The sequence below is a fragment of the Belonocnema kinseyi genome, chromosome 8, assembly GCF_010883055.1.
Source record: "Belonocnema kinseyi isolate 2016_QV_RU_SX_M_011 chromosome 8, B_treatae_v1, whole genome shotgun sequence".
Classification (NCBI taxonomy): domain Eukaryota; kingdom Metazoa; phylum Arthropoda; class Insecta; order Hymenoptera; family Cynipidae; genus Belonocnema; species Belonocnema kinseyi.
The window spans coordinates 71,112,818-71,125,003 of NC_046664.1; the positions used below are offsets into that span (position 1 = coordinate 71,112,818).

General features: G+C 24.9%; 1 protein-coding gene across 1 annotated transcript; it reads left to right on the plus strand.

The window, feature by feature from the left end:
• The first annotated feature begins 5 nt into the window (after positions 1-5).
• Positions 6-8,015, plus strand: LOC117177734 (speckle-type POZ protein B-like). Its single transcript, XM_033368632.1, has 2 exons — positions 6-176; positions 6,407-8,015. The coding sequence occupies exon 2, from the start codon at positions 6,445-6,447 to the stop codon at positions 7,471-7,473; it is 1,029 nt and encodes a 342-aa protein (XP_033224523.1). The 5' UTR covers positions 6-176; positions 6,407-6,444; the 3' UTR covers positions 7,474-8,015.
• Positions 8,016-12,186: the final 4,171 nt, after the last annotated feature.

The window sequence follows — 12,186 nt, forward strand, 5'->3', positions numbered from 1 at the left end:
CGGGATTTAGGACACTGGTGTAAATGTAGCCAGATGTAGGAAGATTTATCATTGTTTATCATATATTGATGCATGCGTGCGGCTAATATTTGATGTTAAATATTGTTAAATTGCAAAGTGCAGTGTTTAAAAATAAACGAGCTATAAGAAGAATTGAATTGTTTACCTAGTTTCAGGTACGTTAGTTCACTATTTGACAAGTCTGAGAATTGAAAAAATGAAAACAAAGGGGTTGTTTTGTAAATTTCTGAAGTTCTAAAAAATTAACCAAAAGTAGCCTAAGTAACATATCTATGACCAAAAAAAAAACAAATTCAAAAACAAAATTAATGTATGTGTAGATAAGCATGCACAGGAATTCGGAAAAACATGTATTTTACGAAGTTTTATTGTTATTTACTTCAAAATTCATTTATTTAAATTTTATATTACTAAAAGTAGCATAATATCTATAAAACTTTATAACCCAGGTATTTTTTCACGCTCGAAACTTAGGTTTATCAAGTTTAAAAGTAGAAATTTAAGGTTATGTTTGTTGTATTGATAATATAAAATCTTGATAATAATGATTATAATCTTCATAATTCGTTTGCAATTAATAAAGTCAGGAATTTTCATGCGCTAATTTTCTTCAAAATAAAAATAAAAAAACAGTTTTTAGTCTTCTAAATTCAATTCTAGTTTTGTTTTCAGTATGGAACCCTCTGCATTGTTCAAATTATTTTTCTAATTAAGCTAGAAAGAAATAATCTTAAAAACCCAAAAATGACTATTTAATAAACCTGTTTTTTCTGTGTTTCTCTCCTTAGGCGCTTAGACTTGTTTCCAACGTATTTTTATCAATTGAAAGCAATCAAAAGTTAAAAATATTTTTTAGTGTTAAATTATTTATACCTTTTTAGAGGGTCCTAATGCATACTACTTTTCTCAATTTTATTCTCGATTTCCAAAATTTGGTTGCTACATCCAATTTTTGTAGTCCGAAGCCAAAAAGTGCGCAGTAAAAAATTCACTTTATTTTATAAGAAAAATTTTCAGTTTTCTAACCTAATATTTTTGAAGTGTAAAAAATTCACTTCAATGTTTATTTATACAGTATTTTTCATATTTCCTTCTTTTCTCCTATCGCTTGTTTTTTATTTAGTCAAAATGAATCAATAGGACTTTCATTAAGAAAATTTAACTATATTTGGTTAAAAAATAACTTCTTGTTAGAAATTTATATTTCCTTATTAAAAATGCAACTGTTTTGTAGAAAATTGGTCTTTTTACCTTAAAAATTCCACAATTTTACCATTTTGTTGAATATTCATACTTAGAGATGGATTTAACTGCTTTTGATTTAAATATGATATATTTTTTTATTGAAATATCAACTATTATACTTTTTTTTTGAGAACTCATATTTTTAATCTAAAATTCCACTATTTTGTTGAATATATTTGGTTGAAAATTCGGCTTTTTTGGTAGAACAGTCATGATTTTAGTTGAAAATTTATCTGTTTGCTTGACAATTCATATTTTTTTATTAAAAATTAATTTTTGTAACTGAACATTAAAACTTCCATTTTGGTTGAAATTTAATCTTTTTTAGTAGAGAATTCAATTGTTTGGTTAAAAATTTCATTTGGATAAAAATTCAACAATTTTGGAAAAAAATTCATCGTTTTTGGTGGGGAAGTTAACTATGTATATAGAAGAAAAAAACATTTTTTGAAAATGGAAATATTTTGTTGAAAATTGAGGTACTATTAAGTTGAAAATTGTACTTTTTAGGTAGAAAAGTGGTCTTTTTTATTAAAAGTTTAACTTTTTTGTTTAATTTATTTTTACTTGAACAGTCATCATTTTAGTTCGAAATTCAACTCTGGTTGATAATTCATATTTTTTTATTGAAAATTAATTTTTTGAACTGAAAATTAAAACTATTCTATTTTTTTTTAATTTATCTTTTTTAGTAGAGAATTCAAATATTTGCTTAAAATTTCATTTGGATCAAAATTCAACAGTGTTGGGCCAATTTTGTTGAAAATTTGGCTTTCTGGGTAGAAAAGTCATCTTTTTGGTAAAAAGATTAACTATTTTCGTAAACAATAACCTTTTAGTTTGATCATTCATTTTGTTGGTTGACCATTCTTCATTATAGTTGAAAATTCATATTCTTGGTTCACAATTTATATTTTATGGTTTAAAATTAATTTTTCAACTAAAAATGAAAACTATTAAATTTTTGTTGGAATCATCAGTTTTAGTTCACAATACAACTCTTTTTGGTTAAAAATTGTATTATTGGGATGCAAATTTATTTATTTTATTCAAAATTCCAGTATTTTGAAAATTTAACTATTCTTTTGTAGAAAATTCAGTTTTGGCTGAAAGTGAAACTATTTAAATGAAAATTTAGGTATTTTGTTGAAAATTCGGCTTTTTTGGTAGAAAGTAATCTTTTTGGTTGAAACTTGAACTATTTTGTTTGACATTTTTTTAACAGTCATCATTTTAGTTGAAAATGCATTTCTTTGGTTGACAGTTAGTATTTTTTGGCTGGAAATTAAATTTTCAAACTGAAAATAGAGTTGTAGAGAATTCAATCATTTGGTTAAAAATTCATGAATTTTTTTATAAAATTCGTTCTTTTGATTTGAAAATTTTATTTTGATCGAAATTCAAGAATTTTGGGGAAAATTCATCGTTTTTTGGTGGAGAATTGAAATATATTTGTATAAAAAAAATCAACAATTTCTTTAAAATGGATCTAATTGGCTGAAAATTGAGTTATTTTGTTGAAAATTCGGTTTTCGGATAGAAAAGTAATATTTTTAGTTGAAAATTCAACTATTCGACTAAATATTCATTTTTTTGGTTGATCATTTTTTATTTTGGTTGAAAATTCATCTCTGGTTGATAATTCATATTTTTTGGTTTAAAAGTCGTTTTTAAACTGAAAATGAAAAATGTTCCATTTTTTTTTTTTGATGTTGATCTTTTTTCGTAGATAATTCATCTACCATATTTGGTAAAAAATTCATGAATTTTTGTAAAATTCGTCCTTTTGGTGACAAATCTCATTTGTATGAAAGTGCAACTTTTTTTTTAAAATCCATCGTTTTTGGTAGAGAATATAACTGTAAATTTAGAAAATAACAACCATTTTTTGAAAATACAACTATTTGGTTGAAAGTTAATCGGAGTTTTTTGAGGATTTAAGTATTTTGATGAAAATTCTGTTTTTGAAAATTTTGACATAAAAATTAAAAAATAGGGTACTTAATTAAACCCATTTGTTAATTTTTTTTTTAATTGAAAATAATGATTTCATTAGAAAATTTATCTCTCAGGCTGAAAATTATTTGTATAACTGTAAATATTACTATTCCATTTTTGTTTGGAACTCTATTATTTGTTTTAGTTCGAAATTCAACCATATGGTTAAAATTTCATATATTTTCCTGAGAATTCGTGTTTTGGGTTAAAAATTGTATTATTGTGATGGAAATTTAATTATTTTATTAAAAATTTGACAACTTTCGAAAACAGTGCTCCTTTTTAGTTGAAAATTAACCTGTTTCTTTCGTGGAAAATTCAACCATTCGTTTAAATATTCTACTATTTTGAAAATTTAACTATTCTTTGTTAAAAAAATTCAACTATTTGTTTGAAAATCCAACTATTTGGTTGAAAATGTAAGCATTTTTTTGAAAATTCGGCTTGTTGGATAGTAAAGTAATCTGTTTGGTTAAAAGTTCAACCATTATGTTTAACATTTATTTTTCTGTTTAAAGAGTCATCATTTTAGTTGAAAATGAAAACCATTCCATTTTTTGTTGAAAATTTATCTTTTTCAGTAGAGAATTAATCTATTTGGTTAAAAATAAATGCATTTTGTGTAAAAATCCTCGTTTTGGTTAAAGCTTTCATTTAGATTAAAATTCAACAATTTGGAAAAAAATGCAGATTTTTGTGAAGAATTTACATATATTTTCAGAAAGAAACTCAAACTTTTTTTGGGAATGCAACTATTTGGTTCCAAAATAATCAAATTTATTTGAGGACCTAATTATTTTGATGAAAATTTCCTCTTTTGGCTTGAAAATTCAAATGTTGAGTTTTTAATTAAAATCGTTTGTTAAAAATGAATATTTTTTTATTGAAAAATAATAATTCTAGTGGAAAATTCATCCCTCACGTTGAACATTAATTTTTAAATTATAAATCTTACTATTCGCTTTTTGGGTGATACTGTATAATTTTTAGTTAACAATGCAACCATATGGTTAAATTTTTATTTATTTTCTTGAGAATTCGTATTTTTTATAAAAAATTGTATTATTGTGATGCAAATTTAATTATTTTATTAAAAATTCGACAATTTTTGAAAACATTGCTACTTTTTAGTTGAAAATTAACCTGTTCTTTCGTACAAAATTTAACCATTCGGTTGAAAATTCCACTATTTTGAAAATTTAACTATTCTATATCGGTAAAAAATTGAACCATTTGGTTTAAAATGCAATTATTTGGTTGAAAATGTAAGCATTTTTTTTCTCGAAAATTTGACTGTTTGGGTAAAAAAGCAATTTGTTTGGTTGAAGGTTCGACTATTATGTTTAAAATTTATTTTTCTGTTTAAAGAGTCATAATTTTAGCTAGAAATTCATATTTTTTGTTTGCCGATTAATTTTTTAAACTGAAAATAAAAATTATTCAGTTTTTCGTTGAAATTTTATTTTTTTCAGTAGAGAATTCAACTATTTGGTTAAAAATGCATGAATTTTTGGTAAAATTCGTCTTTTTGGTTAAAACTTTCATTTGGTTCAAAATTCAACAATTTGGGAAAAATGCAGTTTTTTGTGAAGAATTTGTTTCTATTTGGTTCAAAACTTATTTTATTTATTTGAGAATTTAATTATTTTGATGAAAACTCGTTCTTTTGGCTTGAAAACTCAACAATTGGGGTTTTTATTAAACTCTTTTGTTAAAAATGATTTTTTGCTTGTTTGAAAAATAACCATTTTAGTGGAAATTTCATCTCTCACATGGAAAATTAATTTTTTTCAACTGTAAATATTACTATTCCATTTTTGTTTGGAACTATATCATCAGTTTTAGCTCGCAATTCAACCATATAATTGAAATTTCATATATTTTCCTGAGAATCCGTGTTTTTGGTTAAAAACTGTATTATTGTGATGGAAATTTAATTACGAGTATTTTATTAAAAATTCGACAATTTTCGAAGACAGTGCTCTTTTTTCGTTGAAAATTCACCTGTTATTTCGTAGAAAATTCAACCATTCGGTTAAAAATTCTACTATTTTGAAAATTTTACTATTCTTTGTTTAAAAAAATCCATAATTTGTTTGAAAATGCAACTATTTGGTTGAAAAATTAAGTATTTTTTGAGTAAAAAAGTGTTTAGTTGAAAGTTCAACAGTTATTTGAAAATTCATATTTTTTCTTTGTCGATTAATTTTTTTAACTGAAAATGAAAACTATTCCATTTATTGTTGAAATTTTTTTCAGTAGAGAATTCATCTATTTGGTTAGAAATAAATTCATTTTGTATAAGATTCCTCTTTTCGGTTAAAGCTTTGATTTGGATTAAAATTCAACAATTTGAAAAACAATGCATAGTTTTTGGTCAAGAATTTACATATATTTTCAAAAAGAAACTCAATCTTTTTTGAGAATGAAACTATTTGGTTCAAAAATAATCTGATTTATTTGAGGACTTAATTATTTTGATCAAAATTTCTTCTTTTGGTTTGAAAATTCAAAAGATGGGTTTTTAATTAAACTCGTTTATTAAAAATGATTTTTTTTTAAGTGAAAAATAATCATTTTAGTGGAAAATTCATCCCTCATTTTCGTAGAAAATTCAATCATTCGTTAGAAAGATCCATTATTTTTTTAATTTAACTATTCTTTGTTAAAAAATTCAACCATTTGTTTGAAAATGTATCTATTTGGTTGAAAATTCAAGTGTTTTGTTGAAAGTTCGGCTTCTTGGGTAGAGAATATTTTTTGTTTGCCGATTAATTTTTGAAACTGAAAATGAAAACTATTCCATTTTTTGTTGAAAATTTATCTTTTTCAGTAGAGAATTCAACTATTCGGTTATAGAAAGAAAGTGAAACTCAACCTTTTTGAGAATGAAACTATTTGGTTAAAAGCTAATCTGATTTATTTGAGGGTTTAATTATTTTAATGAAAATTCGTCCTTTTGGCTTTAAAATTCAACAATTTAGTTTTTAATTAAACTGATAATTCAACTATTTTGTTGAAAATTGATTTTAAAATTACTCCCTTTCTCACTGAAATAAATGGCCCGGACTGTGATCCCTATAAATTGAACCCATATTATTTTTCTGAATTCACTGACGAAAACTTTATTTTCAAATTTCAGAAATCCTCTTCGCCTCCAAGACATATAATTTAAAAAAAATGGCCGAGAGCAGCGTAGCAGGAAAAAGTAAGGCAAGTGACGAGAGGTCAGATGTGACGACCTTTACCTGGACGATAGAAAAGTTCAAAGACAAACGTGAAAGTTCATGCAACAGTTCCTGGAAATCGCCAACATTTCACATAGCAAATGATCCCAGCATGGAATGGTACCTTTTACTGTGCAAAAGAAAGAAGCTCCTATCCTGTTCGGAATGCTACGACTGTGGCTTGACCTTCATAGGCCTCAGTCTCCGAAACATCTCCCTCGGGAATAATTTCCAATATCCCGTCAAAGTAAAATTCTCTATTGGACTTCCTAACAAGGGAAAACTTTTCAGTAGAAGCATGAAAATAGCAAAGGCCACCGGAGGCCTAAATTACGGTTTTCAGTATTTCCTCGAAGAGTCCGAATTATTGAAACATCTTCCCCCGAATGGAAATCTCCACATAATCATCAAAATCAGACCATTCAAGTCGATCCCGAAACCGCTTGAATATGTTGACAAAAACTTTCAGCCCTTTTTAAACAACAAGTCTCTCAGCGATGTTGTTTTTTATGTTAATGGCAGCGAATTTCCAGCTCACAAAGTTATTCTTTCTTCGGCTAGTCCAGTATTTAGTAGGATGTTCTCGAACGAAATGAGGGAAAATCTTATGAATCAAGTTGAGATGACGGAAACGGATCCGGACGTTTTCAATGAAATGCTGAGATACATTTACACCGGAAAGGTTGAGGATTTGAGTGACGTGGCTTTCGACCTTTACGAATTAGCCAATAAATACGATATCGTAGGTTTGAGAATGATGTGCGAGCAATGTCTTCTGAACATTTTGTCAGTTGAAAACGTCATTCATGTTCTTGAACTTGCTGATTGTCATAATGCCTCGTACTTGAAGAACGAATGCATCGCTTATATTGACAAACATTTTGACGATGTCAGGAAGACAGATCCTTTTAAGACTGTGAAGAGAGAACTGCTTGTGGATTTACTTTGTGCTGTGAGAGCCAAGAAAGTAAAGTCTTCGTAATCGAGAAGCGAATAATAATAAAGCTTTAGTTCGAGACGAAATTTCGACACGATAAAATCCGGTAACATGATAAATTACTCGTTGATGTAATGCTTGAGTGCATATTTTATATTTAATATGCCAAATTCATGGTGTAACTGCATCTACGTATTTCGAAAACAAAAATTAACATAAATAATAGAGGTGTAGCGATAAATATTTTTTACAAGGATGAATGTTTTAGGCATGTAATACAAAAGGACATTTTTCTATATGCTAGTTGTGTGAGTGAAAAAATAGTTTAAATTATTATTGATTTAAATTATCCTATACAATATTTTTCAGAAACTATTCAGTAAAAATTGAGAAAATTCTAAATCGTAGAATTGACAGAAAAAAAAAGATTAATGATTAGTTAATAGTTAAATTGGTTTTATGTAATGTGTGTTAGATAATATTTACAACTGTTTGAAAGTTCTTTCAAATTTTTTCTTCGATGTAACGAATAAAGTTTTTAAATGTTTGCTTAGATTTAATGAAATAAACAACTTTGACGAATGAAACTAGATGACTGTATTTTTTAAATTATTAATTTATATTTTATAATAATACAGGCCGCACAGTTCCTATGGGATAAAATATAGGGACCAAGGGGTAGAAATTTCAAGAAAATATTAATAAGACTTAAAAAAAAATTTAATGAAACTCAAAATAATTCAAATGAATCGGAATACAATTTTTAATAAGAAAAAATTTCATTCATTTCTTAAAATTAGAATGAATTTAGAGGAATTTAAGATAAACGAGAATTCGATGAAATTCATAAAAATTCAAGGCAATTTTAACAAAGAATTGAAATGAGCTTAGAAAAATTCAAGTCAATTACAATTTTTTTAAAGAAATGCCTAAGAAGAAAGTGAGAACTAAATACTTCAGGATCAATCAAATAAAAACTTTTAAAAAATGCATAGAATTAAGTAGAATTGAGTAAATTTTGAAGAATTCAAGTAAACGAAAAAATTCTAGAGAATTCAGAGTGAATTGCAAACAATAATTAAAAAATTCTTCAAATCTTTGAGACCGGAGAAAACCGGGAAATGACAGTGAATTTATTCTTTTACCGGTAATTTTACAAAATTTTCTGGATAAAAATGTTATCCAACCTTGATTTTAACCGTTTTTTAAATCATTTGTTAAATTGTGATTTTTATGCTATCATTTAGTATAGAATGCTTAATTCGAAAGCCTTTCACCTCAAAAATTTCCATTTTATATTTTTAATTTTTAAGCATATATTTTAATTTAAAGTATTTTAAAATGTAATTTTAAAGGTTAAAATAAAATACAAATCATAAGTTTTTTAAATCGAAGATTTTTTGATAAAAAGCAGGATAGCCGCCGGACAGGGAAACCAGAAATTTTACGAATTTTCAGAAGAAAATTCTGCTCAAGTTCGATTTTATCAGTTTTTAAAATAATTAAAGCACAGTTTTGAAGATTTAAACAATTAAAAATTGAAACCATTTGAAGTTGAACATTTTTGATAAAAAAAGTTAATTTTTATCAACTGTAAATATAAATAAATACATTATTTTTAAAATGGATCTGTACTCTGAGTATAGAAATCTGAACAATAATTGGTTTGACCAAACAATTCTAGATCCGTTCAAAATTGGAGAATTTCCAGATTGTAAATGTTTCAATCTGAAAGTCTTGATAAGATATTTTTATACTATTAAGATATATTTATATTATATTATTTTCTTTTTATTAAATATAATAAATATATTTATTAATATATTATTTCTATTAATTTGTTTAGCCATTAAAAATGTAAACGTGCGTTTTACTATTTTCAACTTAAAAATAAATGCATCATAATTAGCGTTAGAATTTTAATTGTTTTATTTAAAAAATGTTTAATTGGTAAACGAAATTGTTGAATTTTTATGTAGAAATAATAATGGAACTCTTATTATTTGTAAAAAAATGTTGAGTAGTTTAAAGAGATATTTAGAAGTTTTGAAAAGATTTAAAATTAATTAAAACCTTGAAATTATTTCAAGTAATTTAAACGAAGTGTGTTAACAATTTTTTCAAAACTTCTGAATGTATTTTAAGATCAATCGAAATTTTCCTACAATTTTTGAAAATCCTGTAAATTAAAAAAAAATCCTCAAAATCTTCCATAATTTTTCAAAGTGAAAAATCATTTTCAATTTTCCTAAGAATCTTTAGAACATTTTTTATTTTTTTGAAGTCTTTCACAATTCTTAAGAAAAATTGTTATTCTTTTGAAGTCTATCACAATTCTTACAAAAATCCTACATTTTTTGATTGAAATCTACAAAAATCTACATTTTATTTTAAATTCGACTGTAAGTATTTCAAATTATTTCAAGTTCTAAATTTAATTCGAATCTTTCTAAAACTTCTAAATATCTCTTAAAATTACTCTAATATTTTTACAAATAATAAGTTTTATTATTATTTATAAACTAAAATTACATTTTTTTTAATTTGCAGGATTTTCTACAAGTTATAGAAAAAATTAAATTGATTTTGAAATATTTTTAAAAGCTCCGAAAAGAAATTCAAAAATTATTTTGAATTTGAGAAAATGTGTCACCACTTCTAGATTTCTCAAGATTTTGAAAAAAATTTTTAAGCTTTTAAAGGATGTCTAGACTGTTTATAATAAAAATAATTTAACTAAAAAATTATTTTTCAATTTTTAATGTGTCTAGTTTACAATTACTTAAAATAATATAATTTGGAAATGTTTTAAAGTTCATTGCTTGATTCTTTAATTTAGACTATTGAAAATGTTAACGTGGATTTATATTTTTTGAACGTAATCTGAATCTTTGAACTCTATAATTTTTAAAAGTTCTAAATTTTGCAGTTTATTTGAGAAGTGTTACTACCTTCCATTGGTTAGTGTAAATTTTTGAGCATTTGAATACACAATTTTTGAATTGAAAAACTTTTAAACTTCAATTTAAAAACTTTGAAATTCAAGGGTTCCACTTTGAATGCTTTAATTTGTTGTTTATTGTTTATTACTTTATATGGACAAACGTTTAGAATATAAATTGATATTTTAAATTTCATTGGCCGTGAAAAATGTTTGCGAACCGGGAAAAAACCGGAAATTTTTTTATTCGATTGAAACGATCACCCTGTAAATCTAAAAAGCAATAAAGTGAAGTGAAAACCATTCAAAATTGAGAAAAAATATATTGAATTGAGTATGTTTGGAATGAGATTATAAAATTCAAGAGAATTAAAAAGAATTTGATGAAATCCTTAAAAATAATGTAAGATGATTTTTAAAGACTTAACGAATTTAGAACAAATTAATAAAAATTCTAGGCGAATTTCAGATGATTGTAAAAATATTTGAAAATCTCGTGAAATCTTTGAAACTCTACGAAATCCCTCGCTTTTTATGCATTTTTTTTTAAATTTATAAAAAACTTTTTATTCCTTATAATTATGAAAACCCTTAGAAATTCCTCGAAATTGTTTTTATATTTTTTAAATGCCTTGGAATCTTTTAAAATACTCTAAAATATTTTCAAGTCTTTGAAATCACTTCAAACTATTGTGGTAGATAAAAAAATTCTGGTAATCTTTTAAAATGTCCTAAAGCTCTTGAAAATGTCAAGGAACAAAAAAAATACATTAAAATATTTTAAATCCTTTGATGATTTTATCAAGGCAATTTACAACATTCAAAATTATTCCAAAGAATTTAAATGAATTCAGGATAAATTAATTAGAAAGCAGGGTCAATTACAAAAACCAGTTTTATAACTCTTCATATCTTTGAAAATCTATAAAATACCTCACTTTTCTTGAATACATTATTTAAAATCCACTAAAATATGATTAAATCCCAAGAAGTTCTATATGAGTTCTGATGATATTTTCTTAAATCCTTGGAAATTCTTCCTTCTTAAATATTCCAATCGCTTTGAAATATCTTTACTTTATTTAAAATCAATTGCAAATTTCTAGAAATGTTTTGACATTCCCTAAAATACTTAAAATCCTTTGAAATCCTAAAAAATACCTCACGTGACGTGAATAAAATCTTTGAAATCCACTAAAAATTTTATAAAGTCCCTTAAAATTATTGCAATTCTCGGATATTTTATAAAATTATCTGAAAACTTTAAAAACTCTATAAAAACTTAAATATACTGTAAAATTGTTTCATATATTCCTAAGTTCTAAAAAATTCTTCATCCAAAAATATTTCAAAGTAAAAGCTCTTGAAAATGCTTTTAAAGTTTAAAAAATACCTTAAAATCTTAAATATCCCCTGAAATACTTCAACAGAATTTAAGACGATTTAGAAATTATTTATATTTATATTAATCATAGGGTACCATATAGGGACAGGTGTGTGAATTACTAGGAAAAAACGCGCGCTACGTACGCGGTTATTATCTTTTTCGTCTCTGCCAATTTTTAAATAAAATTATATAATTAATATTGATACAAAATGTTTGTATTTAATAGTATCTATTATCTAAAATAATATAAAAGCAAGGACAATATTTTTGATAATTGATGAAAATTGATATCTTAATTCCATCAAACCACTGCATTTGCGTTAAAGATAAAAACAATTCTCATAATTGTTAATTTAATAATGACCGAATGCTAATTTTAAGAATAATGATTAACTGAAAAATCTTATTACTTTTTTAGGGGAAAAAAAAT